Here is a 26,141-nt window from a genome sequence, read left to right as displayed (position 1 = left end):
AAGTACCCTGATTAATCTACTTTGAGTGAAAAAAAAAACTGATGTTGCAAGCAACACGATGGAGGCATTTCTTACCTGCAAAGAACTATCAAGTGCTAGCGCAGTTAAACGTTTCCTTGGTGCAAAATATATTCCCAAATTCAGAAGTTCACATAATCAAGTCATCGCACGTTATTTCATGCATATTGCGGACGACAGTCAAAGGAAAATTACATGCACAGTACTGGGTTCTGGCAAGATGAAATAAATATTTATTTCTACAAATAAAAGGTTCTTTAACGGTAATTGCACATTGTTGTAATGGTTTACAGTAACCACAGAGATCACCAGCTGTTTTGACTGGCTCTGCACAAGAGTGAAACATTGGTGAATACTTTACTTACATTTTATGTATCGTATCGTCATTCGTTTAGTCACCTGGCAAACTTGGGGCTTTTGGCGGTACTGAAGTACGACTACCAAGGTACTTTGTGACAAGTGAACTGCAGCTAGCTATAGAAGCGGCGCAATAGAAAGCATAGATGCCACGGCAAGTACTGCAAAAAGTCCCAAGCTGCCAGGCCACACTGCTTCCCCAGAAACTATGAATCTGCATTTTTGCCTCGTATCGATGGTTCCACGAATGATATGGTTTTATGAGAACAAAACGGTTACAAAACTATGATGTCCGTAGATCCAGTCGGGGCAAGAACAATGCACAAAAAGGAGAAGAGCTGTGAAGAACGTGTAGCTAAGAATGGAAGAAACAATTTATCATCACTGCTTGCAGAAGAATGGCGAACAAGGCACGTGACATAATATTCAACTATGCAGTATACAGGGCACATAGAAATGATTGTGTAAATACATTCAATGGCTATCGACTTGTGACAACCCAAGTAAATACGATTCCTCCAAAGAGAACGTCTAATTACATATATATATATATATATAACATGAAAAATACATATTTGAACCATATCTTTACCATGTAAATGCACATCCAAAGTTTGTCTATACACACGGTTTTATTCTTGAGAGGAGGGAGATGGTATCATTTGACACGGGATCTTTCTCTCGTCAGCCGTGCAATTTCCTCACCAAGCGTGTTAATGTTCTCCTGCAAAGAACAAAACCAGGCTGCTATTATACCAGCCGCTATGGCGGCAGCATTTTGATGGCATAATCTGAGGTGCTACTAAGATTGGTTGAGTGCTCAGTTGGGAGCAACGCAAGGAGCGGAGCACTTTGCATGCTTGTGGCATTTGTATTGCACATTATATATGTACTACAGACTCACTGGACCTTAAAATGACAAATGTATTCCACTACAGGATTTTAGGATTGATGACACCAAAACTTTGTCACTTTAAGGTGTCTAAACTGCCTTGTCTGTAAAGCTTATCTTTAAGTGCTCTTCACCTAAGCAAGTCGAGCAACAGTTTCAACTGTGCTATACTTCCTATAAAGCAGTTCACTGCTCCAGCTGCACATCCAAATGTTATCACAAAAATATTAATCGATATGAAATGCGAATTGATTAGAAGCACTATTGTCTTCTTCCTCGCTATCTTTCTATAGCACGATCATGAACTGTGTTTTGGTCAACCTCTACCTCCCTTCTGCTTCCCTTAGATGGAAGACAATAACTGGCACAAAAAGATATATTTCAACTCTTATCTACTACATGTACAGTGGAGTCCCGATCAATATTGACAACTTGGCGACCTACGAGATGTGGGTCACACTTTAGCAGTGGTAAACCAAAGCTCCCCATACAATTCCTTGCATATAACCTGATTTTTTTTTTTTGCACTTCCATGAAAATAGTATCACCCAGGGTTCATTCCAGTAGTAGTGGTTCTCGATACCCAACCCAGTGGTAAGCTGAAGGGGTAAGAAAATCTTACCTTCAGAGTGATATTTTTCAGAAGGGTATCTTCCAATACTGCCTGCAACTTTCTGTTAATCTCTAATGACAAATCCAATGTCATGCTGGTATCCACAGGCTGGCAGTTATAAACTGAAGCCATGATGCCACCCTTCTTTGAAAGCTCAGCCTGAAATACGACGACGACGACGACCCTGTTATTTGCAACGTAGCTTGACTACAGCTTGGATCCCTCATGCTACATTTATACAGTATATAAATAAGGTCTGACTTATTTGGGTAAACACATAACCCAATTACACATAATCCACACGCATTAACGAATTCCGGTCTAGGTCACGTTAAACTCTATTTTCCCCAGCTCCAAAATGACCGTTTAATTTTACAACTTTAGCACAACAAAAGAGTAGCGAAACATTATAGCAAACAGCATCATGATAAATTCAAATCAAGTCCACCTGTCCATGCAACACGATACATTCCAAAACTGAACCTCTACATAAAACTGGCACGTATTTTCCCACATATGCACGTGTGTGGTCCAGTACAGTATTGATATTTTTTTTTACTTTATCATAACAAAACTTAAACACGTAAGTATAGACACCAATATCAGCGAAAATTCACATATTAAAAATTGCTTCCCATTTTTACCTCCACGACTTTATGGAAAGTATTAAGTAAAAAAAAAATATGACCCCAAGTGTGAATGATTACCTTCTCCTTTTTCCCGAGGAAGTGCTTGCAAATTGGAAAGGTTCAGAGAACAATGCAGTACCTGGCACGCATAAAATTTCCGCACACTATTAAAAAAAAAAGGGTCCAAGCAAGTGGGCTCTGCCCTACCTTATTCTTATCCATTGCCGTAGGAACAAGTGCACCAGCCTCTTCCCTCGTTATATAGTTCTGAATAATTCTGAAATATGTGCAATACATGAGCTTAGAAAACCCAAAAGTGTAAGCACACCCATACGAACTCACATTCACAACAATCTAATCGACGTGTACAGAGCTTCAGCAAACATCAACCTACGCCAGTGTTACCCAAACGGTGGGTCGCGACAGATTCTGCAGGGGGTCCCGAAACAACTCGGGAACTTGAAAAAAAAAATCACGATCTGTGTGTGTGTCGTTTTCGTCCGTGCCTCTCGGTTTTCCTCGATGTTGAAAAAAGAGACAGCAAATGACGTCCTTAGATCATGTACTGCCCACTATTCTGAGCCACAAAAAAAGCTCATGCTAGCAGACACCCCCATGTCTAACAAACAAACTCACTCTAGTGAATACAGTCGTGCCTCGCTTATCCGTAATTCAGGTATACCCGGAAAACTCGTTATCTGGACTACATTTCCGGAAACGAACGTGCTCTCATTGGCTTTTGACTCAAATATCTGGAATTCGTTATCCGTATCCGGACAGCAAGTACAGGGACCAATGTTCCAGAACCTATGTCATTCTGATCAGGGCGTCGAACCGAACCCGAACCGGAACCCAAACCGAAAACCGTGCCCGAACCGTTATTTACCAAATTATTATATTTATATATATATATATTAAATATATGTATTATCTATATATATATTATATATCTATATATATATATATATACAGTCGACCCCCGTTTATCCGGACGGTGCCGTTCCCGGCGAAATCGTCCGGATACCGGGGCATCCGGATAAATGAAACGACCGAATAGAAGCGTCCTACAGAGCAAGGTTTAATTAAAACACAGAAATCTCGTCAATGACAGCTGTTACATAGTAGTGTAGGCACTCGATTCCTGCAAACTTTTGCTAATTGCATAGAGTTGAGCCACACTGTTGCGCTGCTCAAAGAATGTCAGTGCGGACGCAAAGTGTCAATGTCGGAGCCTTGTTTCTCACCGGCGTCATCGGCACCGTCTTGCTGCATATCATCGGAGGCAACAGCAGCAATCACACCGTCATCAGTCTTAGCTGCACACGCGTCATCGTCCTTATCAACGTCAACGTAGTCAGAAACCGCTTCATCATCTACGGCAGTCGCAGTGAGCCTCTGCATCAGGGATCGCAGCTCAGCTAGGGGAATGTCTTCGTCGGCCAACGGGCCGTAAGCAGCAGGCCCTCGGGTTGGAGTTTTCCCCTCTAGAACCGGACAGTTGCTCGAGATATTTCCAAATGACTCGACTGGTCAACGTGACCCACACAAATAGAAAAGGGGGTCATCGTGCACGGTGGTCTCCCCTACGGAGGAATGTAGGTCCCTGACGTGTGACGGGAATAACCCCAACACAGCGAAAAGGGTGACGAAGCGGGGTCAGCGTCTCCTCTTACTCACGGTAGTCCGGATACCTGAAGCTGAATTACAAGAATTTTCGACTTTCGTTCCCTGGAATTCGTGTCCGAGTCCGGAAGCTGAAGTCCGGATAAACGAGAACAAAATACATGGAGGAAAATCCGTTCCCGTGCCTTTTGTCCGGATACCACGGGATCCGGATAAATGAAGTCCGGATAAACGGGGGTCGACTGTATATTAATTATATATTTATATTTATTATATTTACCATTTTTTGCCGGGTTTCCGGTATTTACAAAAAAACAACTTTTTTACGTGCTCGGTGAAAATGATTTCCCACTGATAAGAACTGAGATAAGCACTTCCAATTACTTTATCTTATTTTCTGTGGCTCCCTCTTGTGCAGCTGATAGTGGTCAGCTGATAGTGGTTAGCCGAGCTGAGGCCTTTCCCAAAATAACAGTAATCTCCCTCTAGCCTCTCACGGGATCATATGTGAAGATAGCCTAGATCCAGGATTCTGACAAATAGGTCCGTTTGGTCAGGAAGTGTACTAGCTGCAGCTTAGACGCTAGAATATACTCTGCAATGTACTAGACCAGGCTATGTCACAGAGGCTGAATGGTGCACACAGGTAAGAACAAAGATAATCCCTTCAGAAAAAAAAAAAAACATGGGTGTCCCACGTAATTTCCTGGGAATGCGTGGCACAGTAGTTCTTGACTGCTTGGTTGCCATTTGGCGTTTTATGTGCAACAGGATAAGACGTAAGCGTAAGCACATAGAATACTATGCAGCCGTGTATATAACTTGGAGGTTTTGAAAGCAGCTGGCCTAAATCACCTCGTGTGCAAATACTGCCGTACTAATATAACATTTGAAAGTGGACATGGAAAGTCCAAGATAACAGCACACCTATCATTGGAAAGACATAAGAAGGTCGAGTACTGCATGACACGTAAGCTTTGTCACCTCTACTGCCTAAGGATCTGTACTAGCAGTTACTGCATCTGTTCTGTAAATAAAGCTTTACATTTGATGTGTGCGTAGACAGCTTCTGTTTTATTTCTCACCGATTTTCGCCGAGCGTCTATACCTTAAAAATATAGGCACCGAAAGCCACTGATTCGTGGTGCGCAAAATAACCACTCATTTTCCCACCGAAGCTGGAAAAAAATAAGCACTGCAATACCGGAAACGCTGATGTTAAACGAGATAAATGAAGATGTTCACAGTGTTGCAGATGACTTTGTGAACCAGAGAACAGCGCGCAGAACCTTTGCAGGTGTCACGTGGGTGTGCAACTGAACATGATCTGTTCCAAGATGTGATAAAACGTAATCAACAAGTGCTTTTATTCACAAATCAGTGGCTTCCATGCATAAGTTACTGACAGCAATGATCACAGCGGGGAAAGCGCTAGTGTAAAATGCAACTACTACTATAAATAATTGGCTGCAAATTTAGTTGAAAGATTTTGTATTTAGCATCTGAGCACTACGAGAAAGTTTTTGAGAGCATTTTTTTTTAAAGCCTCGGTTTGGTCCGGATTGTCGCTTTAAAATTCAATTATGGACTAAATCTGCCGTCTTCAGAATCCCAACCGATCTACGTCGTTGCAAATTACCGTATTTTCTCGAATCTAAGGACCCCGCGATTCTAAGGACCCCCCTAAGTTTGGCCCCTGCAATTTTAGAAAAAAGTTTGCACACGAATCTAAGGACCCTTGCGCAGAGCCCCGCGTGGCAAGAGCATTCGCGTCGGGCCCTTCGCGCCTCCGCCATAACTTCACGGCAATGCCTCCCGTGACCCCCCGTGACATTGAGTCATCCTTCGCCCTCGCTTCGTTTCTCCTCGCCGACCGTGCGGAGTCCGCCAGCCACGTGCGACCCTGCACTCCACAGAGGTTTTGGTTGCGCGGGTTCGCTGGACCCTCGCTTGTCTTGCCATAGCGATGACTTCAAGACGTGAATCGTACTCCGCACAGTTTAAGCGGAAAGTTATCTTGTGCGCCGAATCGAACAGTAACCACTACGCTGCAGAAGAATACGGTGTTGGCAGGACTTGTGTGATATGATGGCGGCGGCAGCGGGACAAGATTTTCGGCTGTGCCTCCACGAGGAAGAAGTTCACAGGCCCCCAACGCGGACAGCACCCGGAGCTCGAAGCTGAAGTTGCTGATTACATCAGAGAAGAAAGAAGAAATGGATTTTCGGTGACTTGCGACGGCATCCGTGAGAAAGCTAATGCAGTAGCGAAGAGATTGGACATTCCTCGCAGCGTGTTTCGAGCCAGCCGTGGCTGGGTGCAACGCTTTATGAAACGCCAGGGATTTTCGATTCGTCGTCGCACCACAATCTGCCAGAAGTTGCCCCAAGATTTCGAGCAGAAAGTTATCAGTTTCCAACATTACGTGGCTGACCTCCGAAGAACAAAAGGATTCCTGATGGGACAGATAGGAAATGCAGATGAAACTGCTCTGTACTTAGACATGCCGCAGTCTACAACGGTTAATGAAGTTGGCGCAAAGGAAGTGACCATCCGTACCACGGGGCACGAAAAATTTCGTGTTACTGTAATGCTGTGCATTACGGCTGATGGCAGAAAGCTGCCTCCGTACTAGATTCTGAAGCGGAAGACCCTGCCGAAACAGGAGCCATTCCCAAAGGACGTTGTTGTCCGCTGCCAAGCACAGGGTTGGATGACATCCGAACTTATGGTGGACTGGTTGAAGACCGTGTGGCTGAGGGCTGAGGCGTCCGGGAGCACTTTTTCATCTCCCGTCAATGTTGGTGCTCGATTCTTTCCGGGGCCACATTACGGAGGAAGTGAAGGAGCAGTGTAGGAAACACGACAGCGACCTCGTTGTTATACCTGGCAGGCTGACATCCGTTCTGCAACCCCTCGATGTCTCCATAAACAAGCCGTTTAAGGCGAATCTCCGCGCGGAATACGAAGCGTGGATTCGGGATGGTGCCCGCGAGCGGACGCCAGCTGGCAAGATACAGAAGGCGTCTCCGGCAACCATCGCGCAGTGGGTTTCCGATGCGTGGAAAGCCATTCGCCCAGAGATTGTCGAAAAGTTCTTCAAAAAGTGCTCGATAAGCAACGCCTTGGACGGCACAGAAGATGACATTTTGTGGGAGGATAACCTCGCCGGGAACTCCGACTCTGATTCCGTTGTTTCAACTGACGGAGGTGACGACACATCTTAGCGCAATAAAGGCCAGGATTTTCGCTTTTTTAAAGGCATTTGTTCGTCTCGAAGTCATTGTACTCGAATGTAAGGACCCTCCCCTACTTTGGGCTGCCACATTTTGAAAAAGAAGGGGGTCCTTAGAATCGCGTAAATACGGTACACGCCCCACATTGTGTTCTCAAACTATTTTGTTTTTTTCTCTATGAAACGCGAAAGTAACATAAAATTAATTTATAGTCTTGAGAAGTTCGAAGCCACAGTGTGAATAGAAAATATAAAAGCATTGTTTCGGTACAGTGTGGCACTTTAGGCCCGCTTAGGCTGCCAAATGTTGGTGGTCACATAACAACTACACAGGGCTACACTTACTTTGATTTCTTCTTAATTTCTGTCAGGAGTTGGTTTACGTGCTCCTCAAGAAACTCAATCTTATCGTTTTTCTTTGCCAGGTTCTTCTGAAGACGCACGATTCGCTCGACCAGCAGCTGCTTGTCCACTTCGAGGGGGGCAGGAGACTGGTGTGGTGAAGGGGCACTGCTGCTAGTGGCACTTTCCTAAAACAGAAAAATTAAACTACTACGTGTATTTCAATTCGAAATTACAACCTCTCAACTTGTACTGTACATTAAAATTAGTTAGCAGACAAAGTTTCCAGATACATCAGTCGGATTACCTATGCCTCCTAACTATGTTGCATGCTTAATGTCACTAAAGCAACATTTCTCGCAGGTACTCTTCTGCTTCTGGTTGTTGAACATCTTGCATTGATGATGTTAAAGATGTTTGTGAAAGTACAGGTAGCTTACAGTATATCAAACCTAACCTGCTCTTCAATTTCAATTTCACAATGAGACAACTGGCACAAGAAAGACCTGATCAGCTCCAATTTCTCTAGGGATAGACTCTTAAGCACATCATTTGAATACAGTACAATACAAAACGAAACAAGTCGAAACTACAAGTCGAAAACACATAATCTAAGTTAAAACACAGATAAGGCTAAGGGTTCTCCAAGCTTACGCCGTAGACAATGAAAAGTTGACCAGAAAAACTTTACACTCACGGAAGCACTGTTAGTAAGCGCAGCACTCCTTGAAGCATGCATAAAAGCTCGTCTTGTCTAGCATAAAACAGAAACGAAAAGTAAGACAGTCAACGCAGGGCACAAAACAGACAGCACTACTATTTGCAAACAAAATCACTGGAAACAGGGCGTTCAGGATGCAAAGTAACTGTAATAGTACACCATGCACGTACAAGCAGAATGGGAGTGGGTTATAAAGCAGGCTGCAAACTGCACTAGTGGTGCATTTTTCACATTTAGGTCACAGCATTTGTTTGTAAAAATTAGTAGTGCAAAGTAAAGCAGTAAGCACTGTGCATCTAAGCACACATAGTAACAGTTTTGCTTAGGCCAGGGGTGCCAAAGTGGTGTGGTGTGGATATGTTACATTTGAACATGACCCAGTCAAGAATTAGGACACAAAACTTCTGTACCAACAAGAAGACCAAACAAAAAGTAAAGCAATCATAGCCTGGCATGCACTGAAACATGACGAAGTGGTGTACCTCATGACCCGCGTTGGGATAAAATTGCAACAAATTTTCAAGCACACTGGCAAGAAAGTGAGATTGTGGGCTACAATGGTTATAGAAACATGTTAAAAAAAAAACAGGTCGTTTCAAGTGTGACAGCAACCTTTTTGTACAGAAAGAATGAGGAAGCTGGGCTATATACTTCACAGTGGCTTAACCAGAATCACAAGCACGGAGAGGTGCTGCAAAAAATGGGGTGTCACTGTCTAAAGCTGAAATAGTAAGCCCCCCCCCCCGTAGGGAATGCCCAAAAAGTTAGCGGGGTGTCAACAAGCTTTTGGAGGGGACTGGATAAATCACTGCTTCACATAATCACAATGAACCCTCGCAATGCAAAGGAGAAGAAAAGAAAGGGGACGTAATCGTAAGAAAGTTCACTCATTACTGAGAACATTTTTCTTGCACCCTTTCCGACATGTTAGTGCACAGCAGTACAGCCCGAGAGAGAGAGAGAGAAAAGAAACACACAATAGAGAGGGGGAAGAAGTGCAGAACTAAGATGGCTGATACTATCGCTACATTTCTTTTTACCCTAAACGTTTTTGTGCCTTTTGCTGCATATATGTAAGTTTACAGAAATGTGTACTAACAGGTGCAGTTACCTGTAGCCAAAAATTTTACTATTTCGACATTTAAATGCCCATTTCTCGCATTTAAGACGAACCTCATCATCAACACTGACATAAGACCACGATATACCCGAACTGCGGGACGTCCAGCGTTGACAAAGGACACAGTCGGGTGGCCAGAGGCAGGGTGAGGCATTGAGTGCATGCTCGTTCCAATTGTTTCGAGGGATGTCGTCGAACTGGCTCTAGACCCTAGGCTAGCCACCTCTGATGACGGCTGCTGATGGGAACTGGGAGGCGACGTTTCGTACTGCTCCAACCTCTTCCTAGACTGTTGCAGTTCACGAGACAGCTCCTGAGGCACACATACCACCAACAACAGACTGTTATACATCACATTTTTTTCTTGTTCGCAAAGTACCGTTTGAGGCAAGACGCGAGAAACTAAACTAGTACTGGTAGAACTGCGCAAACCAACATTTGCAATTATGTGGCCAACCCAAAGAAAACTGGGCCATGTTGCTGTAACAACAGTTACATACACAGTACGTTACACAAGAAAAGTTACTGTCTGTGCCTAATTACAACTTAGCAAGGGCTCCCTTTACCTTGCAAGCTCCGTGCTAGCAGTCACAGCCATCATGTCAGTTCCATGGTTTGGTATCCCCCCCTTCTCTCACACTCACTCACTCTCACACTCTCACACACACACACACCAGTGGAAACAATGTTACAACAATGGAAATGCGTGAGTGACATCAACGTTCCAAACCAATGGCCACACCCTCTATATTCGTGTGACGAAGGAATATCTACAATGCAGAACTTCAGAATTTTTGTGGTGATGCCATAAAATGCCAAACGTGCTTGTACAAGATGACAGACGTTGCTATCAAGGCTGAATAGTAAGGCAGCTACTTCTATATGTAAGTGCTGTAAACACAATAAGTTTACTAAAATGGGCACCGCCCCGTAGTCCCCACGGGCAATTAAGAAGGTAAATAAAATGAGACGAGAACTAACATTCAACATCACTGCAGTTAATGGAGCTTACATACCTTAACGCTAGAAATGTGCCTCCTTTTCATGACTTTCTGTTCATTCTCAGCATCCTCCACCTTCACAGTCAGCTGCTCCACTGCATATTTGTAGGAAAAATATTAAACAAAACTGAAGACACTGCAACCAGATGGCACATGAAATCACACCCGAAACACAACAAAGTGCTACTTTTCTATATGGAATGCAGGTAGGGCATGGAACTGCGCATCCCTCCAGCTTGCTACTTTCCTAACATGACCATATTCCTCCAACCCCAGGCGGGGCATTGGGGGGTCGTTGTCAGTAAGAAAATTAAATACACTGCACTCTGCTAATGCCCAATGCTGTTATTTTAATTGATTTTCATTTTGTGTACTTTTTATTTTTTTATTGCATTTTGCTAACTGTGTCTTCATAGTTGTAGTTATGAACAGAAAATCTGTCCCTAAACTCGCTGAATCGCTATACTTGCACTTCCATCTTGTCATGGTCATCAGCGCTGCGATGATTGGTGATTATTATGAAGATCATGCTCCCACCGAGGTAGCTTCATCAGCAAAGCATGCGCAGGTGATTTTTGCTTCGCACAAAGTATTGTCAAAGGGATGGCTTGTCGTTAAACAACACATCATAATGTTCCATTGGCTAGATCATGGAAAGATATGAGCCGAAAGAAGGCCATGTGGGAGTAGAAAACCCGTTTAGCTGCAACTTTTTCCATTCGAGGATCGTTCAAAAAAAAAAAAGTGGGACAAAACACTGTCCTCAAGCAGGGTAGTGGGACAGCGGGACCATAAAAAGTGGGACCTGTCCTGCTTAAATTAGGACATCTGGTCATATTATCCTTTCTCCATTTGTGAAGGCAGTGTCCTCAATGATAGGGTTTCAAGTACAGAGAAAACAAGTTTGGCGTGGACAAAGTGTGTTCCCACATTGTCTCAAATTGTCCCTATTGTCCTAATAGGAGACAAAAGGAGGCTAAGTTGACGAAGCCATATGCCAAAACGGTGAGCATGTGTTTGACAAGTTGCCCCCTTATTTAGCCAATGATGCGACCCCTCTGTCATGGCGCTCTATGAGAGCAAAACGTCATTACCCAGCTTTGTCTTTTCAGCCAATTTCCGAGCCAGCAGTTGATTCTCCTGTTGGCGCTGCCTTTTCTCCTGTTCCAGGCTTGCAGTCTGCAACAGCCACCAAATAAAAAGACGCTTCCGTTAGAGACAGCCTGCTGCCGAACAAGGTCAGGTTCCTCACCAGTTCTTCCGAATCCTTTTCAAGCCGTGAAACTTGCTGCATCAAATTAGTATTTTCTTCTTCCAAGTTCTGAGCCTAAGAGGGATAGTTAGAACGGGAGCTTGACAAACAGGTTTTGCATTAAAGACCTGCCAGTTCAAATTTGTTGGTTGGTTTTCCTCACACCTGAGTTTCCAATCGTGGTGCAAATACATGTGGCTCCAACAAACATTATTTCAAATACCGTAACAACCAAACTTGCATTTGACTCGAGTGGAGACCATTTATATTTATGCCACGCAAGTGAGATGGCGCAAGTTCTGCAGGTGGTTGACCAAATCCAGAGTTCAAGTTCAGAGTTCACTAACACAAACTACACACACAGACAAACACAACAATTAAGCCTTCCCAACACCCAAGCAGTGATCCGAAAGACAGCAGATGACGAAAAGTCAGCGAGTGCCGGGACTCCAACTCACACTTCTCAGATTGCCGGTCAGGCGTGTCTTCATCAGTGATGAGAAATCTACTGGGAAAACACTTCAAGTGAAGTGTTAAGTACCGTAACTTCACGCGTATTAGCCGCGGCTTATGCGCGATTTTTTTTTTCTCACGGCCGCTCTGCGGCTTATCCACCGGTGCGGCTTATATCATGACTATTTTTCCATGGTATTTTCCCCATACACTGGTCTTAACGAAAGGGCCGACAGTATCTGTGGAACTGCACCGCCTTGCTGATGCACGAACAGTACGTAACACGGGCGCGTCCACATACGAGTAGATTGATCTTCCTGGTGCCTTCCCCGAAGCAGCTTTAACAAAAGTGGTGACAGTGATTCGTGTCTTCTGGAACACCAGTGACCCATCGATCCATGAAAAACACGCGACAAGGGCGCAATCCGGCCTTGGTAGAACACTAGAACTGACCCCCTTTGTTGTACAGCATGCTGACCCCGGAATATGAACCACAGGGTGTATGGCCTTCTCTACGGTCTCCTTTGTCGCACAAATCAGTCGCGTCATATTGCCCGCGGCTTATCTGCGAGTGCAGATTATCTGCCCGAAAATTTTCAAAATGTTCCTAAAAACGGGCCCTGCGGCTTATCTGCGGTGCGGCCTACACCCGTGAGATTACGGTACTTGCTTCAAGCTTGCTTACTTACATCAAGTACTGCAATGGAAAGTGCAGCAAAATGCACTTCAGGTAAAGTAGAAAGTATAGTTCAGGATTACTTGAAGTAAAGGAAAAGAACCCGAAAAAAGTACTATGTACTTAAGTACCAAGCACTTCAACTACTGCCTATCACTGGTCCTCATGGACAAATCCTTAGTATGTTGGAGAGGGCACAATGTCAGCATAGTGTAATTTGTAGCACACCTGACCGTCAATCAGAGGTGTCCGTTTATTTCAAGCTGCCTGCGGGAGAGGGGCGTAATTGCCACGTGTAAAGTATGTTTAGTGGGACTGTGCCTTTGGAAACACGTTGTACCACAAAAAGTCAGCCTTCACCAGGTATGGGCCATGCAATGTGAGTTACTAGAATACTACGTAGAGTGATGATGATGATGATGATTTGGGTTTTCCTGGCGCACGACCGACAAAGGCCATACTACGTAGGGAAATGTACTGCCAGGCCAGGTCTTACACAACGCAGCTAAAATGTCTATGCGATAACATGGATGAGAAGGGAGCTCGATGCACATCACACTATTTCGGGTTGTTGAATGATGAGATCAAAGTCCGTTGGAAGAGGAGTCCAAGAAGCTGCAACTTAAAAGGCACCACAGAGTCTATGGAAAATCCCCAGGTATGCCTCTTGGGGAGTATTTAGATCAGCAAGGAATCCATCAATATCATAGAGGATGGTTCAAAATTTTGCACTCAAAAAGGGGTGTCTATCCTAGACAAACTACCTTCTGGCAAGGAAGGTAGCCCCACTGGTGGAAGAAAATCATCAGAAGAGGTTTGTGGAAGCCTTTGGCTGCATTTTTCTAGCAGGCTTTAACCAGCAGCGCCAACTATGCGCTAGACTTAAAACATGCCATAAACACACATGCTGAAAAGTTTGCTTGACCCTTAAATATTTTCTTTGCCAAGTGGCAATGTAAAAATGACGCACTACCGTACTTGCTCATACCTTCAGCTCCAACAGTGTGTGCTCTGATTGTAGCTGGACACTTTTTGTAGTCAGCTTCTCAGTAAACTCTAGTAGTTCCCCTTCCTTGATGTGGCAGGCTTCCATGTCAGCCTGGAGTTCTGCATTTGTCTGCCGCATCCGCTCTACTTCTTGCTGGGCAGCAGCAACTTTTTCTCGCTCTCTGCGGAGTATGTAAGGAAGAATTTATGTGGTGTCAGCAATTGCATACCTCGTGACAGTGACATATGAACACTGAACTCCCATCCTGCTTAACCCGATCCAGTTCGTTAAACTGGCTTGAGATTCTCAAGATGGCTTGAAGACTGCCATTGGCATCCTCGAACTCAGCCAATTTGTAGTAGTAAACAAAAAAATTACATTAATTTGCAAATGTTCCTATACAAGCCCATGGAGTTTCACGGTTACGTTTCAATCTAGGTATGACGGGCGACTGCGTTTGCTAATCTGTTTAATCTCGACAAGCCAACCTTTCAATACACATTGAGTTGGACCGTGTAGCAGCATCGTGCACCGATCTCCCTTGAGAAACTCGATGTGGATCGAATTCAATCCGCATTGAAAGTGCCGTGTGTTTATTGTTTATTGTTGGATGTATGTATGTTTATTGTTAACCAATTGTTTATCCGTGAGACTTCTCTCAGGAATCCAGCCCTTTGACATTCCTTCGAGCCGAGTGGTGTCGTGATCGCTAATTTCAAGGTCAGTTAGTACAGATTAATTATTTGAAATGAAAATGCAAAGGTATGATAAAATTAAACTTGTAGAGAGACTACGGTTTTGCAGCAAGATTAACCACGCGAACATATTTTACCTGATTGTGTCTTCATCACGTGCCTCAGCGGTAATACGCATAAAGAATGATAAAACAAGGTTACTTTTTTTTTTAGTTGCTCAAGTAATGGCACGACGGCTTTTCAAATATCGATATTTCTTTTCAAAATACTGATATATCAATAAAATGTCGATATTTTAATCAATTTTATCGATTATCTCTTTACGATGCTGATATTTATCAATATCGAAAGTTTCGATAGCTTTGCATCACTAATACACACCCATATTGTAGGCCAGAAAATATGGCATGATCCGAAGGAACGGAATGCATTGCCGAAAATTGCAAAGGAAGAGCAAACTACCCACGGTCTAAGGTTTGGGAGACAATTCTTTGCATCAGCGACAAAAGGACAATCATGCTTCAAACATAATCTTGGAAACCCGCTTTACGATTTCTAATGCCATTCACGACCACCAAACAGTTAGGAATAGCTCATGATGAATAATCTACACTCCATAATTTGTTATGTAGTGCTCCTTATATGAATATAAGCCATACTGTCCATCGGTCTACTGAGCCAGCCACTGCTACCACGTCTCCACAATGGTACTTAACATTAATTGCCCAAAGTTTTGCAGCTATGCAGATATTTTGAGCTTTTGTGAAGCTTTCACATCCTCTTGGATCACCCCGGCATATTATGTGAGCTGAACAATAAATGCAACATATTCCAATTATTGGCTAAATTGACCAACACTTATGTACCTTTCCATCTGCAATTCTAAGTTCTTTTTTTCGTCTAACTTTCCTGTGAGGTCAACTATTTCCTGGTTCAAAGCGTTGAGCTTCTCCTTCAGCTTACTAAGGGTCTGTTCATATTCTAAGCGTTCCTTCTCAAGGTTGTGAATCTGCAATATAAAACAAATGGCTGTGAAACCGTTTGTCCGAACCACACGCAGTCATTCTGAGAACTGTACAAAAGTACACTGCTTAGCAAGGTTTACCTTCATAGTCAAGGTATTATTTTCTTCTATGTTCAACTTGTGCTTCTTTTTCAGCATTTCGGACTCTTGCTTTATCATCTGATAGACCTTCGAAAAACAGAATTAGACCTTACTAATGAAGTGCCAGTACCTTCATTTTTACGTTGTACCAAAATGCAGTGAAGTAGCAAGTTAAACTGTCAGAGATTTGCTTTTTTAAATGTGTGAAGTAAAAATGTTTATGAATGTTGAACGTTTTCCTTTCTCCCCTTTCGGCCTACATAATAAACATAATGTTAAGCATTTACTATGTACTACAGTCAAACTCCTTTATAGCGAACACCTTTTTAACGAAAATACCACTACAGCAAATTTTTTTGCGGTCCCGCTGGAGCCCTATAGGTCCAATAATGGACATCCTTTTTAACGAAAATACCTTTACTACGACTTTTTTTTGCTGTCGCCTGAGTTTCGTTGTAAAGGAGTTTGACTGTATATACCACAATGTTAAATATTTATCATACGATAATATGCAATATATGCATGACACTAATTATTACTATAGTGCTGTGTCAATGTGCCTGTGTTTGCAGAAATGCTTACTGTTCAATATTAGCAGCCAACATAAATCATTATTCACAGATATAATTTTCACAAACACATTCATTTAAAATAACGTGTTCCTGCATGCCAAGTATATTTCGGCACCTAGCATTTATCTACAACAGAAACAATGGACTTAAATAGCAGCATGGGCTTGTCGGTCGCTGGTCATGTTTGATTCTGATATGCTTTCCCTCCCCTGCGCTATTTATTGTGATGCTTTAGGAATAAAATCCAGTTGATAGTGGAGCTGTTATTGTGTGTGATTTGTGTTTACCCTCGTCCACGTCTGCTCGCTGCAACCTCAAACATGAGACACGACGGACACACAACAAGAGCACGGTATGAAATCAGTGTGATACGAGCCTACTGCCTAAATGGTTAAGTAATGGTTGCATAAAAATAACCCTAAGTAAACAGCACAGTCAACATATATGTCGTTACCTCTTCCTGGTTTTCCTTAACCAGCTTCTGTTCCTCTAATTCAGATTCCTTCTTCCTCAGTTCATTGTCCAAAGATGCTGACTTTATCTCCTCAGACTCCTGATACTTGCGCACCATCTCTTGGCAATCTTTACGAACCTGCTCCGCTTCTTCTCGGGTCTGTCTCAGTCGCATCTGGCACTGTTCCAGCTTTACCTGTGTTTCCTGCCACGGTAAAATATTACAAAACGTCTGCAAAATGGCTCGAATAAGGCCAAATGCCAGGGGATTGACGCAGTGGTATACCAGGTTAAAAATATCAGTCGGGTTGGACCCGATATGATATACAAGGCTCTGACCTTTTGCATTAATGGTAACTCTGTAAGAAGATGTCACACTATGACGTGTCCCACTCAATACAGCATTCAACAAAACAGTAAATTGTGCAAAAACAACTGCATAGCTTCCTGATCACAACCACTATATTTCTTGCCAAAAATACAGCAGCAAATTTCATTTGCCAGCGGTTGTTTTGAACATCATGGGTATCCAGTGCATCCAGGGAAGAGGTATGAAAATGGGATAGATGTGTTGTGAAACATGAGAGAACTGGTGTTGTGAGGCTGGAACAACATAGAAGGGACTATACATACAAGGCCTCAAATTGCCTAAGAAATTAACGTGTTGTGAAACTTTTCTTTCCAATGAATCCGGGATTCTGCACCTTGGGCTGACGAAGCACTACTAAAAAAAGGACTGCCATACACATTCCAGTCAATTAAGCAACTAAGCTAAAATTACGGTGATGGGAGTAACACAGCAGCACTGGTTTCTTTCAGAATAAAGAAGCTTCTTTTTATTAAAAGTTTCCTGAAACGCTATGCAACACCAGATGCCATATGCTCGGGACATGCAACACGTCACTCACTGGATATCAAAGCAAACATATGCGAATGACACCTGAAATAAACCAATGAGTGACGACAACGTGTATGCGCATTCCAGTTCATACTGTTAATACACTGTGTGCTGTTCGCAATCTATAAGACACTGTCACCTTGTCTCTGTCCTTCACGCGCAGAAAATCAAAACAACGGTGATTGCTCAGTCTTATGATGAGTTTGAAAACATCTAACGCACAAGGCACAAACACACACAAAATAACGCAGATCACCGTTTTTGTGTGCGCTTGCACTCGAGCTAAAACGTCTCTCAGGTAAACCAACGGGGATTGCACACGTAATACTGGACTTACCTTATGCGCATCGACTTCTGTCTTGAGCTTGTTCTGCGCCCATTTAATTTTAATGTCGCGCGACGACAACTCTTCCTTCAGCTTCTCCTGCTCCTTTTGCAATTTAGCTATATCTACAAGCTGCAAATACAAATATTACTTTTTTTTCCCTTTCCGCATAAAAAAGCCACAACGCACAGCGCTAAACATTAAAGTTCCGCTACCTTAGTGTCTAGACTGCTGCATAGCCGCGCACGCTCGTTGTTCAGGGACCTGACACGGCTGAAATACTGATCCCGTTCTTTCACGAGGTCCTTCTGCCTCCTCTCCGCGTCCTCCAGAGCCTTGCGGGCGACAATCACCTCCCTTTCGCTCGTGGCATATCGCACTACCATGGCGTCCTTCTCCTTGGTGATGGCTTCTTGCTGCTTGACAAGCTGAAGGTTCCAGAATTCGTGACTCATTAGCAACTTTTTTTTTTTGCCATTCTAAAGAACGGTAGCAACGAACCTTTTCGTTCCTGGAGAGGAGCTCTGCTCGTGTTTGGGCCAGGACACGCTGGTGCTCCGATTCCTGGATAGATATCTGGTCCTTGAGGGCAGCAACTTGGCTCATGAGCTGTGCATTGCTCTGCTGAAGCTTCTCTAGCACATCCGCACCCATGGTGTGTTCCCTGTTGTTCGTCATGTCAAAGGGTGGCATAAACAAACGTTCCGGCTAACCATATTACAGGGTGTCTGCTAAACTTCAGCCTTCAAATTCCCTGACTTTTCCAGGTTTTCACTCACTATTTCAAGCAAATTCCCTGACGAAAACAAAAGGAAACTTGGTGCCTGCTGCTACGTTTTGATACAGGTCCCTCATGAAACAGATCGTTTATTGAGGAATCAGTAAGACTGCCCTACTTTTCTGACTCTGAGCTTGTCGTATTGGTCAACTGCTACTCGCGGCAACGTTGCTGCTGCGTGGCCGCTCAACCGCTCATCAGCACTCGCGATTCACTGCGCGTTGTGACGGAACTTGTCTGCAATTTTCCCTGACTTCAGCTGTTTTTTTTTTTTTTTCAAATTCCCTGACAATCCCATGACTTTTCCAGTCACATCAAAATTCCCCGATAATTCCCTGTTTTCCAGGTTTTCCAGGTTGGTAGACACCATGTGTAAGCATCACTCCAATCTTTTTAAATGAGCAGTTAAAAATGCACCATGTAGCGAGCTGAGCAGAGGAAGGGACGATCTGTGGTTTTCATCCAACAGCATGACTCCATGTATGCAATATAATTTGTCACAAATGCAAGATTCCACTATGCAATGCAAACTGTTCTCGGTGACGGGCTCAGGCACAAACTGCTAAGCAAGAACGATGTTCAAAAATATTACTCTTAACCTCGAAGACCATCTGAGAAATCCATGAAAAAATATCATTACTGTCCTTGAGGGCCTGATAATAATGAATCTGTAAAACGCAGTAACGGCTATTCTGCCGTATTTGTGAATTAATGTCGCTTCTTTTGCCTTTGCGATTCCATACGTCCCCTAGCCCTTCTACTCAAGTCACATACTTTCAGGTTGAATGTTATTCTCAAGTCTGGGGAGATTTCACAAAGAATTTCTGACATTTTACAGCATCTGTTACAAACATCTCTTCGTGGTTAGACACTAAAATGGTCCTTTGGGCTGGTTGTGCTTATATGCTAAAGGTGCTAAAAAGTCTGCACACCATCTGTAGCACTTTCAGACAAGGAAATTCTTGCAAGTGTTTCAAGTCGCGCAAACACGAATAATGGTTCGTTGAACGCGCACTTCATGTCCTGTTTGTTTCGTCCATAAGCACCTTCATGATGCTTCTATTATGAGCAGCCAAAAGGATTCATAACACAATCATGACCGAAACAACTGACCCATGCCTCTATATTTCAGTACGTCAAATTATTTCTACATTTTCCCATGAATGTGTTTCATGCCTATAGTAATATCACACAGCGATTCTAGCAAGCAATGGAGAAAGTGCTAGGAGCTAATACGTAAAGTTGAGCCAGTTTGTCTATCACACTAAAAGAATGACAGCGGAAGAAAAAAATATGAATAATAATAAAAAGACAAGATGTTAGTAACATAGTATGGTCTTGTCTCTTTGTCTCCACTCTTACCATCAGTTAAGCAAAAATGTTGCATTAGCCCAAGTCAGAGGAGACAAGATGTTTCCTCCTAGGTCCTGAACAGGCTGCCCTAACAATTGTGTGTTCCTCTCGAGCTAATCTGTCTGGGATTTTGATTGTCACACAGCAGATGTACCGACTTGCATAAGTTAACATAAGGTAATGCTTTGAGAAAGTGCAAAAATGGCCTATAAAGCTGGGATGGCCCATGTTTCGTTCCACACAAGACTTCACTTGCTGCTTGACGTGTTTCTTGGTCAGAAACAACTTTTTGCTGTCATTCATGTGTGGTTACAGGCAACTTTTCGATGCATAAATGTTGTTGCCATAGCTAAAGCGGCTGTGACACATTCGTATGTTTGGCTCATTGCGCCATGCACGGATTTTATTGTTCGCCAGAATATCGCAGAAAAGAAAAAATGAACTATTGTTCTGTGTGTCGTACTTGGCTAGATACACACCCTCTGATATCAGAGGAGTGAAGGCTACGGTCACTCCTATTGGTTTTCAAAAGCATATGACCATAGCTGCCTCATTGCCGGGGATGTCTGCTGCAATGTCAGAGCTAACTTAATTTCGGCATTAGCAGTGCCGATTTTCTACTCCTTTGCTATAAACTTGTAGCATATTTTCACATCCATGCAATTGCTTTTCACATTTCATTTACGGAATGGTCTACTTTGACATATTTGCATATCCCATTCGAATAGACATGGACATTATCTAGATACTTGCAGCAGGTTCAAAGTGCATACCAAGTCAAATCGGACTGCCCAAGTCAGCGAGGAGCAAGTCAAACAAGGGCGGGGATAACAATAATGCATTAAGAAGTTGAATCAGTAGAAAAACATACAAACTAAATTGTCATCTTGCCGATATTCTAATAAGCAGATTCATAAATAAAAATATTTATGACATTATATATACAGGGTGTTCCAGAAGATGTGTCGTTGAATTATAATAAAAAAAAACTACGCCACCTAGAATCACACTGTCAACGGAATTTGTTCTTGCTAGGTTCTTGCCATCTCCTGATGTGAATGCCATCTAACCTAAGTTTTATTACGCTGATTATTACAAGCCGAACTTGAAAATTTTCCAAGTGAAGGTCGCTTTTTTACCCACCAATGTGAAGCACGTGCCGAATTTACATGATAAATGACAGCAAGACCGAGGAGCTATCCTGTAGAGAAAAAACAGCCAAACATCATGTTTTTCGGAGCCTCTAGAGCATTCTCTAGCAGTCTCTAGAGCATTTCAGAGTCTCTAGTGCTCGACGATTTTTTGACTGTCTTCGTGCCATCGGACGAAAGGAGGTTGCTGAACCCAGCCCACAGACGGATAGTAGAAAAAGTGATAGTTCTTGAAATGGAGAGAGGGACAGCATGATTCCAGCGGAAGCCCGATGTGATAAGCTATCCCTGTCTTATCTCTTCCTACTATACTTGTGTGGGCTGAGCACAGCAACCTCCTTTCGTCGGGCTGACAATGAAGGTGCGCGAAGACTCCTCCAGCGCTATGCTCTGGGCGCTCCAAAACCCACGATGTTTGGCTATTTCTTCTGATGGGAAAGCCCCTCAATATCGGTGTCAATTATCACGCACTTGGGTAAATTCTGCACGTGCCTCACATAGGTGGGGTAAGAAAGTAACCTTTACTAGGAAAATTTTCGAGTTCAGTTAAAAAACGCTGGTATAATTAAACTGGTAAGTTTAAAATAACATTCACACCAGGAGGCGGCAAAAACCTAGTAAAAACAAACGCCATTGACCGCATGATTCCAGGTGGCATAGTTTTTTTTAAAATTATAATACAATTATACGTTTTCTGGGACACCCTTATGAAAGAACTGATGTTTTAAGGCTGGAACAACATAGAAGGGACAAATACATACAAAGTCTCAACTAATTGAGGCTTTGTATGTATTTGTCCCTGTATTTTCTTTCATGTTCAACGTTGCCGCCTGCGTTGATCCCGTCGTATGAATGCATGAGTGAGCAAAAATGTAAGAGTGAAAGGAGGATGAGTGAGAGAGAGTGGCTGGTTTGTCCCTTCAGACTTTTCCCTTTTCAGTGACTTTCATCTTTCATCTTACACCCTTATGTTTAAAATAATTAGAGGAGCACATAACTCACCTGAATCCCTGCTTGGACCCATTCCGCATGTGCCAGAGAGCCCTAGAAGATTCTGACAATTCGCCTCCATCAAGTTCCGACTCCAACTCAGAAAGCAAAACGTCACTGTCGTCACTTTCTTGACTGCAAAAGGACAACTCTGTGGGAGTGCGTCCACAGCGTGGCTCCACCTCTGGGCTAACCCTATCGGCACCGGATGCCTCTTGCAGGTGATCCGCAGTCTCGGATACACGCGAAGAACTATCGGACTCCGAGTCGAGCCGAGTGCTGCACGCGTGAGCGGACGATTCATTTTTAGCACTTCCGTGCTCCTGCTTAACAATTACGCTGCTACTTTCAGAATCAACATTGTCGTCAGCTTTGGTCGACAGTTCTGCTACGTTGGAAGGTGGTTTTGCGGCACACACTTCGTGCACAAGGACAGGCGTAGGCGCTGCTTTAGTCGGGCTGGTTTGTGTAGGAGGTGAAGAGTCAGCGCACACCTCGGGTGCAAGAGGGGAGTTGGAACGCGATGTTTGGGAAGTTGGCACTGCATCCCGACTTGAACTTGCTGAAGTCTCAATGCACTCATCTCCATTTGAGATGCCATTACTGGTTCCATTGAGCATGGAAAAATTCTCCATTGTAAAGAAATCTTACTTCCATCTTAGACCTGCGGCAAAAGGAAAAAGTTCCGTAGGTCAGTACAAATGCGGAAGTGTGTCAGTCACGACGGCAAAATAAAAACAATAAAGTAACATCATCTCGTTTGCTTGCTTTCTATGTGGCTCCTTGTTTTTGTCTTCTTGTCTACGATTACGTCTCTGACAATTTTTAGACCACTGACGATGTTAGTGATTTTGAGACAGTGATCAGTATAATGTGTGAAAACCAGTCTCTCTGTTATCAATTCACTTTTACTGTTATCAAATGCAACATTATCTAGTACGGATTGTTTCGATTCATATAGCCTATTATTGCTTGCAGGCTTTTTTGTTGCAGTATATGGAGTTCCTCCCCCAGCTCCTCCAGCAGCTTTATGCTATTTTATCAGTTGCCTGCTTTCCACTGCACAGCACCGCCAGTTTGAGCTTAAGGTATCGTTTAATACATTGGCCAAAGAATGGCCATAGAATGGCCAAAGCTAAGCATTGTTCATGACAATTACTGTTATCAACTCAGCAGATATTCTACCAGATGTGGCAGACGAGATGGCTACCCAATCTGAAAATGTTTAAACTTCGAATGTTCAAAATTTTTTTAGCAGAGGCCTGGCTGGACACAGCAGGTTCTAATTGACATCATTACAGCATGAGGCTGCCAGTCCCACGTACGTGAGCTTGTAGAGCATTGTCTAAAAGGCATCGAGCAAATAAGCAGCGAACTGGTCTGCTGCTGTACTGATTACTTTTTTCACACTTTTTTTAGCATTTAATTTTACAAAGTTTACAGTGAAATGCATGTTAGCTCCTGCGGTAGAAACTAAGTATTTCTAATACGTGTCACATTCTGACACTTGGACTTTCACGTGGTACATACTTTAGCCGACCATGCCTAGCATATTTTGCGTGTTATGATCTCCCCGGCCCTGAATACAACTACGTAACACTTATTCTAACTACAGGGTTATTCTAGCAAACGTTACACATTTCGACCGCACTGTAAAAATAGAAGACTAGATTTGGCCCATCCCAAACTTTGCAGACTGATAGCCATTTATCCGAAGTTTCGTTCGAATTTTTTTAAAGCACTACGGTCATGTAGAAAGAAAATTAAAAATAAAGCAAAATCTCGCCCCATGCATTTTCAATGGCCTATCCCACACAAACACTGCCATTTTTTCTTGTGTCTGCTTCACGTTCACACCACTTCACACAGGTAGCGCTGCCTACAACAATGTGACATGCCGATTCTGACGTTATGCACCAATCCTCTTGTTCTGTATGCTGGTGCCACCTGTGTGTGGTGAAATGAAAGTGAAGCGCACACAGCTAACCACACAGATAATCCATAGAAAATGCACAGAGTGAGACTTTGCTTGTTTTTTAATTTTCCTTCTACGGGACCATAATGCTCACAAAAAATTCCAACAACACTTCAGACCAATGGCTACCAGTCTGTAAAGTTTGGTGCTGGACAAACCCAGTCTTCTACTTTTAAGATGCGATCAAAATTTGTAACGTTTGCTAGACTAACCCTGCAGTTTGCATGCTGTGGAGACATTCCGTTAAAGAAGTGCTGATAAAGTGGAGAGAGCAATTAAAATGCTCCACCAAAAAATAATGGAGGTTGAAACCGTTTTGTGGAATGTGACACATTTCTAAGAGCATTTTAGAATAGCACTGACAAGAATAATAGGCAACACTGAATGACGGTCATCACAGTAGTTGGTGCTCCTGTGATAACCGTCATCAGCGTTGCATTGAGAACTGTCCTGTAGAAATATGCAGTGCAATGTTTCTACAAAACAACATGCATTAAGCAATAATTTTTTTATCAGTTTCACAACAACCTTCTACTGCCACTGAAATAACTATAGTTAGACGTTCAACACAAAAGTGAACCTATAACACAAAATGCATGCACGTACACCAACAAAAAGCGCGAAGGAAACAACCGTTATAATATTGATAAGGATTGTTTACAAAACACAGGGAATACCTTTCAGGAGAACGGATTACCAAACGGAGTATCAAAAGTTGATGACCTGCCACTGCGTTAATAATTTTGAAAGGCTAAGAACGACTTCGACAGTGCGGTAAATACAACACCAAATCAAATTAGATCGCCAGAATATATATCACCAGATATAGAACCAATACGAGACTGAGAATATGTACAATCCGTATAAACACACTAGCAATGCAAGAACAGGTCGTTGAACGGCGCTGTGCTGGCATACATTATCGCGTCAAGAAAATGAAGCAGAAAAAGTTCAAAAATAAACAAATATCTTATAGCATACAAACGTATCTAACGTGCTCTTATCACACCGAGATGATCGTGTTCTACTGTATCGTGGTCTTCTAGGCGATCGACGTGGGAAAACATCTTCCATATGACACATGTGTCTGCGTGGAACGGAGATACGCTGATCCCATGTTTCCGGGAATTGTGTGTGAAACGCGGAGGTTGCGCCGTACAGCTGAGATTCAAAGAGTTAAATCGAACCCCCACCAAACATCTGTTGGCAACTGATCATTCTATTCGCACAACACGTATGCTATAACTATAACCTGAGATATGCTTAAATGGTGGTAGCAATATCCAGCTGTACGACTATCTAACAAGAAACAATGCGAAATGTAGTTCACCAAGAAAGCATCAGCCAGACTGTCGAACATAAACATGTAAAGTCGTGTTCAGTTACTTACATGGGTCACATAAACATCGCAAAGTATGGCAAATGCATACCATAACCCCCGACAACAAATGTAAACGCTCCGTTAGAAGGATTGGATTGGATTTTGACAGTTGAAATTTACTGAAGTCTGAAGTATGGTAGCCATAGCCACCATGTTTGCGTCCCCTACATCCGGGAATTGTTGGCTTTGGCTCCGGCTTCACAATAAAATCAATAAATAAAAAAAGGAACGAAAATGACTTACGTCATTTGGGACGAATCGTGAAAGACCGGTGGATAACTTCCCGAGGCCACAAGACGCTAGATCCTGAGGGGTATCATTGCCGCGTCACTCACTCTTCCAGGTGCTTCCGCGCAAAAATGTAGCTCCTACTTCTCATTGGCTGCTGCGTGGGACGCCTTGCATTCTAGTTGCCTCCGCGGGAAAAATGAAACCATTATTTCAATTTCATCTATTTTTGTTGTACTGTTTATTAATAGGCCTGTTCTTTCACACGAATGTTGCACGGACGATCTTTTTCGCGTTGTTGAAATGCTGGGAACTTT

At 43.1% G+C, this 26,141-nt stretch overlaps 1 protein-coding gene across 2 annotated transcripts; it reads right to left on the bottom strand.

Annotated features, from left to right (window-relative positions):
• Positions 1–228: 228 nt before the first annotated feature.
• LOC135377417 (coiled-coil domain-containing protein 186-like) lies at positions 229–25,718 on the bottom strand. Of its 2 annotated transcripts, XM_064609803.1 has the most exons (18): positions 25,606–25,718; positions 22,253–22,904; positions 18,470–18,632; positions 18,184–18,396; positions 17,981–18,100; positions 16,747–16,950; positions 15,721–15,807; positions 15,482–15,624; positions 13,921–14,101; positions 11,804–11,878; positions 11,646–11,730; positions 10,567–10,646; positions 9,639–9,863; positions 8,407–8,463; positions 7,713–7,897; positions 2,717–2,786; positions 1,890–2,039; positions 229–1,099 (listed from the first exon to the last, which is right to left on the bottom strand). In XM_064609803.1, the coding sequence occupies exons 2-18, from the start codon at positions 22,873–22,875 to the stop codon at positions 1,034–1,036; spliced, it is 2,727 nt and encodes a 908-aa protein (XP_064465873.1). In that variant the 5' UTR covers positions 22,876–22,904; positions 25,606–25,718; the 3' UTR covers positions 229–1,033. The 2 variants fall into 2 exon arrangements, with proteins under 2 accessions (XP_064465873.1, XP_064465872.1); XM_064609802.1 differs by lacking the exons at positions 8,407–8,463; positions 18,470–18,632; positions 22,253–22,904; positions 25,606–25,718 and having other exon boundaries at positions 18,184–18,438.
• Between the last annotated feature and the right edge of the window lie 423 nt (positions 25,719–26,141).

This window comes from Ornithodoros turicata, chromosome 1 (genome assembly GCF_037126465.1).
Source record: "Ornithodoros turicata isolate Travis chromosome 1, ASM3712646v1, whole genome shotgun sequence".
Taxonomy (NCBI): Eukaryota; Metazoa; Arthropoda; class Arachnida; order Ixodida; family Argasidae; genus Ornithodoros; species Ornithodoros turicata.
Note: the sequence above shows the minus strand (reverse complement) of the source record. Positions and strands in the feature narration are given on the sequence as shown.

Coding starts and splice junctions, on each gene's coding strand:
- LOC135377417 (XM_064609803.1), bottom strand. CDS start 22,875: ATGGAGAATTTTTCCATGCTCAATGGAACCAGTAATGGCATCTCAAAT. Junction 11,731..11,803: donor AAAAGGATTCGGAAGAACTG/GTGAGGAACCTG, acceptor TGGCTGTTGCAG/ACTGCAAGCCTGGAACAGGA. Junction 9,864..10,566: donor GGCACATTTCTAGCGTTAAG/GTATGTAAGCTC, acceptor TGTGTGCCTCAG/GAGCTGTCTCGTGAACTGCA.